Source organism: Dryas octopetala, chromosome 3, assembly GCF_963921425.1.
Source record: "Dryas octopetala chromosome 3, drDryOcto1.1, whole genome shotgun sequence".
Classification (NCBI taxonomy): domain Eukaryota; kingdom Viridiplantae; phylum Streptophyta; class Magnoliopsida; order Rosales; family Rosaceae; genus Dryas; species Dryas octopetala.
The window spans coordinates 8404539-8416759 of NC_141368.1; the positions used below are offsets into that span (position 1 = coordinate 8404539).

Here is a 12221-nt window from a genome sequence, read left to right on the forward strand (position 1 = left end):
TAGAAGCTGGGAAATATATAAGACCAAAAGAGCAAAGATAGAACTTGGGAAAAGGCAGATGATTATGGCTTAAAAATAGCAATAATCATGCCAATGTATAAAAATACATGACAACAAATTAATTCTGGTCCTCCACTTTCCCAGACAGTAAAGTTTTCAGGGAAAAGAAAATTACAAATACTAGTGATAGATAGACTTTCCTATCTGTATGCCAATACAGATCAAACTAGCTAACTAGAAATATCCAAATCTGTTGATAACAAAACCCTGAAATGCCTAGTAAGTAGATCACACATTCTAATGGATCGACTGTCCTTCCCTAACAATTTCAAAGTGAAAAGGGACTTTCCTCACCTTGGTCTAGGGTTTTTCCTCATCAGATTGAGAGCATGGTGGCCCAGGGACAGAATCAACAAAGAACTCCTCCACTGAATCAAGGTAAAGCTATTAGTGATTGATAACACAGAGATATACTACTAGGCATGGTTCAATAATCATGGGAATTAATGGAGCAATCGTCTTAGGGTGTATTAGAGCACCCAACCAATATTATTAATCAGTAAAACCAATAAAAAACAAGCACAACAAGTTATACAATTCCAATTACCTATATCCTCTTGCTCTGGAGAGTCCAGTAAAATTTCAGAATCAGATGGTAGAAAGGGTGAACCAGGATAGTTTCCCAAGGCTCCTAAATCTGCAAAGAATATCAAGGCAATGTATTAAAGAAACAGTGCGATATGAGCATTAGGCAACAGCAGCTTTATTGCTCTGTTCATGCTTGGATCCAACATGTAATGAAATGCTATAAGCCTTTCAAACAGCTAAAAAGGTAATGAAAGATTTGCTACCATAACAACACCAGTTTTATGTCAATCAGAAGATCATTCTAGATGGATTTTATGTCTGGTTTTCAACAGCTTTCCCTTTCTTTTCTTTGGACACATAGCTAGCTTTAATGTATTTGCAACTAATTATATATTGCACATCGATCTCCATAATAAAGCAAGACATATTCTTTGCTAGTATAAAAGTAGCTCACAAGTTTGATGGTCCTTGTAAGCGATTCAAATCAACTCCCAACTTAGCCATATAATTTTAAGAGCTATTAATTGTTTATCACTACAAAGTACCTCCCAAGTTTGACAAATCTGCTGTAAGATCTGATAGGCTGAAATTCCACTGAATCTGGTCCAGTGATCTAAGAGAATCCCGAGAATTTCCAACCCCACCATCAGGTGCAAGTTGCAATCCTACAGAACTTGCCACATCAGATGTAAATGTTGTATCAAGTGCTGATGTGTCTACTCCCATTCCTGATATTTCTGATGCAGTGAAGGGGAAATGACCACTGGATGCAACTGACGTAGGACTTACAGGCATCTCTGACATGGAAGACATGGCACTGTTCGGTGGAATGACAGGAACCACATCATCACCACTGCAGTCCATCATAATACTTCAAAAAGGAGAAAACAGCTGCCATTAGCAAACTTCTACCAAATAAAACAAGATAAAGGTGCACATTATGAGCCAATGTCATCCAATATATATGTTCCCCGGGGAAAGGAACATTTTCTTTTATCCGAGGAAAGGAACATGTTTGAACCAATGTATTTTCTTTTAGAATGGGAATGGGGAGCTAGAAAAACAAAAATGTCTTTATGGTTTTGGTAACAAATGAATTGTTGCATTAAATAGGTAGTCAAAGAGAGAATGAGGCAAAGGAATAATTCTCACTCATTCCCAGAATTCATCCGAATGGGATGAAAGTTGCTTGGTGCAGGGACTCCATTAACTACATGACAGTTTGATATTGCACAGCCCATGGAATCAAGATGGGGTTGACCTGCTGCTGGCATTGGAGGTTGCTGAAGGACAGGGTATCCCATAGGTAAGTTGTTAACTGCACTGCAAACAAGTGGCAGTGAATACTAATAACTACTATTTATATAAGAAATGCCATATTACATATTACCACAAACTCACAGACTTATATAGATCTGTAACTGGCCACCGTGGAACTTACAGCAAGAATGATTCTTTAATAATCATTATCAAGAATCACATTTTAACTTTTCAAAGAGTTTGGCCAAAGTTCTAAAGAAGGAAGCACAGTTCTGTTAGCATTGAGGAACCCAATTATGACCTCCCTAGGAGAAATGGGGATAAAGTAGAGCTACTACTAAAGAAAGCTTTTTTAAGGGGAAAAATATCATAACAGGATTGATTCATGTTTTTAACATTATGTTGCTGTAAGCTGAAAACTTACCAGGCATGGGATGGATCCCATTCTGTATAGGGGCCAAAGGAACCTTTGGAGGCATGGGATGATACTTCGAGAGATGATAGTGATGCTCTAGTAAATGATTGAACAGGAGGATTTGCTTTTTCAATTTTAGCCTTATGTAATAAGCCCTGAAAAAATCAGCATTTTCTTCTTCCAACTTCTGCCATACTGAACCAAACAAAAATCATAATAAAGAGCAAGATCAGTATAATGTGCCTGTTTTACAATTAAAAATAAAAAGATAAACATGTAGCTTCTTTTGATTACATATTTTATTCATCAATCCCTCATTATAAGGGAATAAAAGGTCATCTAGTTTATAATCATAACAAGTCCAATTTCACTCTATTGAGTCATGGATCCTCATGCCAAAAGAAAGGCAACATGAGAACAAATTTACATAGAAATTATGGATGGTTTCTATTGAGAATAGCCAATGGAAAACAACTACATGTGGACCATCTTTTTTGTACTCAACCAATTTACAATATACAAACTTAATCCATGTAATGACAGTACTCACAGTACAAAGGCTTAAACTCGTAAAGAGGTTTCAAGTTGCCTACCCAAAGTTGTAAATCCAGGATCTATCCTTGCACGAGTCAAAAGGGTTTTAACTACCTCATCTCTATTCATATATAATTGTAAACACCGCTCTATTAGATTCTGGACCTACAAACATTCAATTTGCAGAAAATACCATCAAAGAGATGAGAAACGGATTAGTTAGCTATTTCGTGAATATTATTGCAAAAAAAAAGTAAAACAGAATAAAATAGCAAACATAGAAAAATGGAAGAAAATATTGCAAAACTAAATTAAGCGGTATCCTTACAAGTTCGATATCTTGGCGTGATACTTTCTTACTATCATTGCCTGAAGTGGTTATTGAAGCTGAATCTGTTGCAGGAGCCTCAGTTGTGTGGTTTTTCACTTGGTCACCTTGTGAATCATGTATAACTTGGCTTGATGATTGTATTTCTTGCGTGCTCTGTGAATCACAAAAGGACTCTTCATTTTAGTGAAAAGTAGTATGCGCAAAAAACAAGATTTCAAGCACTAAAAATATGAAGAACTATGAAGTGGCACCTGTAAGGTCTTCATTTCAGCTGACTGTAGGTGGACCACATCTCTTTAGTATGGCTCCGGTATCCTCCAAGCAAAGTTCATGTTTGGTGACATCAATATATTTGCACATACAAATAACAAACTATGAAAGGAAGTTTTTACCTGGAATGGAAGATCAATGGCAAAAATCATAAGCTTAATCGCATAAATACTTGAGTCAAGTCATGAACACTTCACAGTGAAAACATAAATCAATCAATAAAGTTTAACACACAGAATCAAGATCTCTTCTATCAGTAAAATAGTATTACAATACTTCTTCCAAAATTGAATTTGAAGCATATAGATTATAAATTTCTACAGGAATTTTATCTACTAAAGGTCTGGAAACTTGTCCAATATGAGATATAGCACATACGCAACAACAAGCGCATACAACAAATCAGACAGAGAAACAATCATACACTTAAACCAAGTTATGTAGACAGTTGAAATCTGGGCTACATACGGTAGAGACTGATTTTCCAATTTTTCATCACATTGCATTGAAAGCACAAAATTGAAAAATTCAATCAAGATTCCAATTGCTACATTAATAATAGTTGCCAAGAAACACTCATTTCTCAACCAGGATATAAACTTTACCAAAATTATGGGACGATTTATTGTCCCACTAACAACCATAGATGCTTAAGTAGCTTCATCGTTTCAATGACACTAGCAACACCAAATTTTATTCCAAAATATTATGAGTTCTTAGTTTCTAGAACAACAAAAGAGAATCCAAACTTTACTTTAAAAATATTCTCTCTTTGCTAAACTATCTCTGGAAACAAACAAAACTAGTAACCATAAAATGGTAAGTGTTTAATAGTTTGTATGAATGCTTAAGACCCTAAGCAACTGAGGAACTCAGCTCAACAAAATTCACAAATTACTAAATAAATAAAAAGTGCAGACTTGTAAGTCGACCTCATGCAAACAAAGAATTTAAGAAACATAAGTAATTTCAATCAGATCTCAGTCAAGTCCATAACTTTGCTACTTTACACATTACATACAAGCTCTTTTTTTAGCCTATACATTACATCCAAGCTTAACCATTAAAATAAACTAATTTGATTAACTAATAAATAGCTACAGAAAGAAGTAAATTTAATACTTTTAAATGAAACAAAGAAAAAGAAAGAGAAAGAGAACGAAGCAAACTAATAAGAAAAAAAAAGGTGAAGATCCATCCAGCACATGTTACCTTACTAACCCAGTTTCTAAATCTTCAAGAAAACAGAACAAACACACTTTATGTCGACGAATTAAGAAACCCCAGTTCCTCTTTCAAGCTGATGAGTCACAAAAATCAAAAATATCAAACAGAGACTAGTCCCTACCAGAAAGAAAAAGCTTCAACGATTTCAAAGAAAGACACTTGGGGAGCTCAAATTACAGACTATAGCTGCTACTGTCAATTGAAGCACTGCTTAAGGTGAAAAGAAATAGTTGTGGAGGTCCTGAAATGATATTTACAGCAAAGACAGAGGAGGAAGAACGAGTTGTAAGGTTTTGCTATGACATTATTGGAAGCAGAGAAGTGAAGGCTAGAGATAGAGAGAGAAAGAGAGAAGGAGAGAGAAAAAATCTCACCGACTTGGGAGTCGGGAGGGTGTTTTGGATTTGGCTTTTATACAATTTACAGTTTCTATTTTCATATTTTTGTTCGCGGAAAATGAATAATGCGAGAAAGTGAAACTTTCTTGAAAGGGAAATATTTAAAACATAAAATAATATAAACCCTAATATATATGTATACGGCTTCTACTGTAGTAAGTGTACGGATTTTTTTAGTGCAAATTAAATAGAGCCACGTAATGTGGCACCACTCACGAGGCCTCTGTGATGCAGGCACTTGTCATGACTCACGGCTTCACGAGAGCCTTTGCTTTCCCCAATTTTTGTATACGTTTTTTAATCAGTAAAATGATAAAAATGTCTACCAGGGAGTTTTTTTTTTTTTTTTTTTGGCCACTGTCTACCAGGGAGTTTATTATACTATAAAATAACTCATTTCATGTGTTTTGGCCTTTTGGGTTAAAATGTCTGGCCAGTTTATTAGGATGATAAAACCGTTTATATTTGTTTAATATACATTGTTTGACTTATTTTTTTAAAATTTAAACTTTTGTAATATAATAATTATCTAACATAATTTCAGAGCCTTTATCGACCACGGTCATGAATTTTAATCTTCCATTCTCCAATTTTGTCTATCAATATTTGTATGTTCTCCTCGTGCACATGGGATTGCACAATGGTTGTCTACCAGCCCACGCTATAAAATTAGCTTGACATATTTGTACAGTGCTGAGTGCTTGGCATGTCCCCTTCTTTACTAGATGGTTAACAATTTCAAGAACTGTTGAAAATTAACGAACAAAATTAGGGCAAATGCGATTTCAAATAGTTATGCGTTTATGTTGGTTTATTTATTTTTTACATACATATATAAAAAAATACAAATATTTGTATAAATATCATGTTTATACAATTTTATAGTTAAATTATTTCATAATTTTATTGAGTTGTACTGAAACCATTCAAAATTACAATAAAACAAAAACATTAAAAGCTCAACTTATTAAAATGTGAGCGTAGTAAGTCACTTTATCTAGAAGGCCTTTCATTTAGCTTTTAGAAAATCATTTTTTTACTGTGAGTTATTTACACTTATACATCTCGGAGTTTATTGTCTTTTCATATATATTATCTGATATTTTAAAAATTATACATACACACTTTAAGATTTCAAAACTGTTGCATATAACCTTATGCAAGAGAAAATAATAAATAAATAAAGAAAAAAATATTTGTAATGAGGTTGGACCTTACACCTTGAATAATTTTATTAAGTCATTTCACTCCCTTAACATGCTTTTTTGCATATTTTTTTATTATTTTTCGTCTCACTGTAGAGAGTTATATGCAATAATTTTGAAATATCAATGGATGTATGTGTAATTTTTAAAACTCTAAAATGTATAAATAAAAAGATGATAAACTTCAAAAAATGTAAAAGTAAATAACTTATTTTATTGTATTGAATTTAATTTTTTTTCTAACATGGTAGAGTTTTGACTAAAGACGTGGGAGATTGTCTTTTATGTTACGTAGTACATAATAAATGGCTAAAATAGCAAAATGGAAATTTAAAAATTAAAATGATCTAAAGTGTTGATAGATATCTTAAATTAGAAAAGTGAAGCCACTTCTTGCGGTTTGGGCGGGTTGGACGCCACTTCAACTTTTTCATGATATCAACGTATTTTTACGTCATTTAATATAAAATTATTTACGTATTTTAATTCAAATTATACCACACATATGAGATGGTGGATGATATGTTGAGATAAATCTATTATGAAGCTCATTTATTTATAATAAATAGAGAAAAATTTGTATATAACAGATATATATATATTTTTACTTTTATAATAAATAATTACTTATTAATATACGAGGAGATGTTGTAAGAATGTGAATGTATATACCATTACAATACTTATATGCAAATTTTTTTAATAACAAATATTCAGTATTTACTTTACCAAGTAGAACAAGGTAACTCATTTAGGCCTTCCACTATGGTAAAGCCATTTTTTGTGACCCAAAACCTATTTTGGGTCACAAATAGTGCTGTGACCCAATTCTCCCATTTATGGTGCTGTGACCCATTTTAGGTCACAGTGTTTTATACATATTTAAAATATGCCTAATATTGATTAAGTGATATTTAATTGATAATTTTAAATTTAAAGTATAATAAAAATGATTCTAGTGATCTTATTTTAATGAGATCTTTAAAATAAGGTCAATATTGAATATATTTAAAATAAGAAAATTTCATAAATTAGACAACATAAGCCTTACAACATCGGGACTTCAACAACCACAAACAAGAAAAACAACACGATGATTTAAAGGAAAAACAAGTACAACATGATCACTAAAAGGAAAAAAAAACAAGAACAATACGATGATTTAAAGAAAAAACAACAACAACAATCATAATGAGAACAATATTGACGAACCATGATCCAGGTCGTCAATATGTTGGGGCAAGTGGTGGGTTCCCCTCTCGGATCCAGATGTGCTCAATCAAATTAGTTTTTAGGGATTCGTTGACATTTCGGTCCCTAAGCAAATTCCGACGAACATTCATCTCAGGTAATGATGATGGAGCGGCACCGGTCGGACATGGTTCTACACCTTCGTATTCAGCTTCTGCCCTTCTAGTGCTCGCTTCTGGGTCTATTGGGTCATCCCTACCGTCATCCTCAGGGCGCTCATCCTCCACGATCATATTGTGCAATATTATGCACGCCTTCATGATATACCCAAGCTCAATCGGACGCCAATAACGAGCAGGTCGTTTTATAATCTGCCACCGGGCTTTTAAAATTCCGAACTCCCTCTCCACATCCTTCCTGTATCCCTTCTGTCGAGCGGCAAACAACTTATGGTGGGGAAGAACGGGACTGTGCAATGTAGTGATAAGAGTTGACCATTGAGGGTAGATCCCATCTGCAAGAAAGTATGGAATGGTGTAGTCTATCCCATTCACAGTGAATTTCACCCTGTGGTTTCGGCCGGAAATCATATCATCAAAGAGATGAGAACAGTCCAGCACATTGATATCATTATTCGACCCAGGTATACCAAAATTTGCATGCCATATCCACGTGTCGTACCCAGCAACGGCTTCAAGGATAACTGTTGGGACACGATAATGCCCACGGTACACAGCTTGCTCGACCATTGGGCAATTTTGCCATACCCAATGCATGCAATCCAAGCTACCAATCATACCTGGAAATCCTCTACGGCTCCCCTTTCGCAAAAGTTTCCTCAAATCGGTCGGAGTAGGCCTCCGGAGATACTCTGGTCCGAAGACGTCAGTGATGGCTCTCACGAACTTCAAGAATGATTGTCGTATGGTGGTTTGGCTAATGGTCATTGACTCTGAGACCAAATCATATGGAATGCCATATGCCATCACCCGCAGTGCTGCAGTCACCTTTTGGTGAGGTGTGCAACCCACTCTACCGACGGCATCAACTGTTGGCCGGAAATACTCATCCTGGAGGCAGACCGCTTCGAGAATTCTATTGAATAGCGGTTGGTGCATGCGGTATCGCCTGCGGAAAGTCACGGTGTCCTCGATTGGCGAGGGGATGAAGTAGTTGTCCATGAGACGTTCGTGGGCGGCTTCTCGATTCCGGTGTGTGTACCGGCGATTTGAAGAAGTACCGCCATGCCTTGGTGTACCGGCGACGACGGTATGACCCATTGACACAATCAACTTACCCACCATCTCCCTTCCATCCTCTTCCCTATCCCATTCAGCATCAGAGTCCGAAGACGAGGAGGAGGATGAATACACATACAAAGTATTCATTTGGGTGTTTATGGAATGAGAAATGATCCTGAAATAAGATTGAGTGTAACATGGTAAATATAGTGGTATTTATACTGAAACCACTTGCATTTGAGATAAGGAATGAATGGTCCACATTCATTTGCTTTATGATGGTGTAGTCATTTCATGCATCAGTCTTATCTACTGTAAAGCATGCATCAGTCTTATCTACTGTAAAGCATGCATCAGTCTGTGGTTAATAAGGGAGAATCCAATGTTGGGTGGAAATGCAAACATTAATTGAATAAATAGCAAACCATGACTTAAAACAAGATTGACGTTCAAATTAAAGGATACAATTAAAGAGCAAACATAATTTAAAACAAGATTAACATTCAAACTAAAAAACACAATTAAAGAGCAAGGTCTAATTCTAATTATTAGGCGGGTACCCCTGGTTTGAGTGAGTGAGGTTGGAAAGATCCGGGTAGTATCCAGATGGAGTGGACTCCGAATGGTGGTTAGCACGCATTTGCCTCCTTGCAATGACTTCAGCCATCTTTTGCTCCCAATACATCCGTTGCCCATCATTCATTTTGGAGAGGTCTTGGCCCATAATATTTTGTTCTTCCCATTCTAGCTGCCTCTCGATCCTCATCCTTTCTCTTGCTTCCTTTGCGGCGTCTCTTTCACTCCTTGCACGCTCTCTGTCAACTCTCGTTTGTATGAAAATCCTTGAATTTTCATTATAATGATCTACTGCCTCAACCATATGAGTTTGGACGGGCTCGGCTGCCTTGGCCCGTTTTGCATGGTTTCTCCCTGGTGGCCTTGGCCGCGAGGAACAGCATGGTTGGAATGGTGGTGGGTTTTCGTCCTCGCCAAGTGGTATGACTGGATCGGTCTCCTCGGGATCATCATCGGCGGGAGTGTCGGCATCGTCGGTGGCGGGGGTCTCTGAATCACTAACCCGAACAGGAGCATGAACGGCAGCATACTTTGCACTTTCCTTTATTTTTTCCCAAATGTGCACCCATGGAAACTTGAATCCAGTCTTGTTTCGAAAGCCTTCAAGTGCTTGCGTAAACTACAATAATAAAATAAAAATTAAAATATATAAATTTTCTTGTAGAAATGCAAACATAACTTAAATAAATAGTAAATTTGCTACATTTATAAACAAAACAAAAACCATAATCATACAAATATATAAATATGCTTGATAGATAAACAAAATACTGAAAATACAATATAATAATATCATTATACAAATATGCTACATTTATAAACACAACCAAAAATAATCATACAAATATATAAATATGTTTGATACATATACAAAACAATAAAATAGTAATACCATTATATAAATATGCTTCATTTATAAACAAAACATATAATAATTATACAAATATATAAATATGCTTGATAATTGGATAAAACAAAAAATAATCATGCAAATATATAAATGCATAAAAACTTACCACATTGGCATCATTTGCACCGCTTGCACGCATTCGCTCGGCCTCCAATAAGCAAGCATAAAATTTGTTGCAATCACGCGCAATATCTTTGAATCGTGCTTTAACACCGCCAACCTTACGAATTGTTTCACCCCCCATGTTACGCTTGAAAATTTCATAAATTTGTTCCCAAAGCATGGCGGCTCTAATTTGGGCACCAAGACAACCGTCGGGAGACCTCTCTAGGTACGCCATCACTAGGGCTTCATCTTCAGCTACCACCCAAGCACTTCCTCTTGGAGCCATGACAAAGAAAAAAAAATTTTGTGTAAATTTGGTAAACAAAGGTTGTAAATTGTGATGAAACCATATGAGTGTTGTGTGATATATATAGACATCCTTGAAAATATAGCTGTTGGAGGGTTTGGGGAATTTTTTAAAATTTTTTCGAAATTTTTTGGCAATTTTTCGGATATTATATCTATTTTAAATGATTTATTAAATATTTGTTAAAAAAAAAAGGATATGGCCGATCTGGACCGTTGATTATCAACGGTCCATTAATCTCAGCCGTTGATCCATTTCCGGCCCATCTAAAAAAAAAAAAAAACGAGGCAAAACGCAGCAGCCGTTGATCACCAACGGTCGGCCGATCTGGACCGTTGGTGAGTATCCCATTCAGCCACGCGTCAGCAACAGCAGAAAGGCAGGCGCTGCAACCGAGTTTGCTTGCGTCAGCCGACACCTGCGTCAGCCAAACCAGCCGCTCGTCAGCTTTGTCAGGCGCGGGGCCCACCTCTCTCTTCAGCCCAAACCGGTTTCTCTCTCCTTCACGTGGGCTTAAATCTGATTTGGGTCACACAACATTTTGGGTCACACTGAAACACACATTTGGGTTACACTTTGGGTTACACCCTCTTTTGGGTCACACATTCCGGCCCATAGTGTTAGGGTGTGACCCATTTGTGGCCCAAAATGGGTTTTGGGTCACACAATCCGGCAGCATAGTGGAAGGCCTAAGAATGGCAAACTGTTCCTCTTCTTTAGATTTTCAAATCAAATACTATACAGTTATAAACTTATAATTGAATTGCTTTTTTTTTTTTTTTTATAAGGCTTGTTTCCTTTTTTTTCTTTCCTTTTTTTTAGATAATCCAAGTACGTGCCAAAAAGAATATATATAAAACAAAACTACATTGCCGAAACAAGGCACGACAAGTAAAAAGATAGCCAAATTATTGAGTAGTCCTGTTAACTCATCATTTTAAAGTGGCCTTAAAGAAAATAGATAATGTCGACTATTATCCAAAAAAAAAAATTATTTAATAATATTTCTCTCTACAATTTAAATAATTTTTTTCCTAAATAACAAAAAAAAAATGTTGTATATTCAAAACGATGTTGTTTCAATATTTTAGAATTAAACGTTTAGATTTATTGTTTAATATTTAAAATTTTATTAAAAAAAATTATAAATCTAAAACAATGTAATTTTAAATATTGATACCAAATCAGAAAAAGAACCTCTGAGTTCTCTTCAAAAAGCAATAATGTGGTAATTAGCCTCTTAGCATATGAAGGATGGAAAAGAGAACTAATTAAATGTATGGGGTTTCCTATTTGTATTTGACATATCTTAATAATTAAGATGATATATAACAAAATGACAAGAGTGCTGTAACGCTATCCAAGTTGTTCATTGTTGTTTCACACATGTACTGACCTACACAGCATGGTGCATAATTATTTAATTACTTATATGTAGGTGGGGCACGATCAGACTATCAGAGTGTGGTCCAGGTCCAACCATAGAAAAAATATCCTGGCTAGCCCATCAAGCTGATTTTTCATTGTAATTTGCAAATTGATCTCCTACGTACATATTATTCTTCAAATGGGTTAGGAGTTAGGACCACTTTGCACAATCATAGTGTCATAGTGACATGAATTATATGATATATGATGGTGGTTTAAGAAAGACTTTGATCAT

The 12221-nt window shown here is 35.5% G+C and overlaps 1 protein-coding gene across 4 annotated transcripts; it reads right to left on the bottom strand.

Moving 5' to 3' along the window:
* On the bottom strand, nt 1-5013 carry LOC147290462 (helicase with zinc finger protein). 4 transcript variants are annotated; one of them, XM_086237031.1, is made up of 10 exons: nt 4611-5013; nt 3521-3589; nt 3380-3403; nt 3126-3281; nt 2857-2962; nt 2273-2458; nt 1741-1906; nt 1134-1459; nt 608-697; nt 1-428 (listed from the first exon to the last, which is right to left on the bottom strand). In XM_086237031.1, exons 2-10 carry the CDS (start codon nt 3548-3550, stop codon nt 361-363), a joined length of 1152 nt encoding a protein of 383 aa, XP_086093157.1. In that variant the 5' UTR covers nt 3551-3589; nt 4611-5013; the 3' UTR covers nt 1-360. The 4 variants fall into 4 exon arrangements, with proteins under 4 accessions (XP_086093157.1, XP_086093160.1, XP_086093159.1 ...); XM_086237034.1 differs by lacking the exon at nt 3521-3589 and having other exon boundaries at nt 45-428; nt 3380-3520; nt 4747-5013; XM_086237033.1 differs by lacking the exon at nt 3521-3589 and having other exon boundaries at nt 45-428; nt 3380-3520; nt 4620-5013.
* Nucleotides 5014-12221: the final 7208 nt, after the last annotated feature.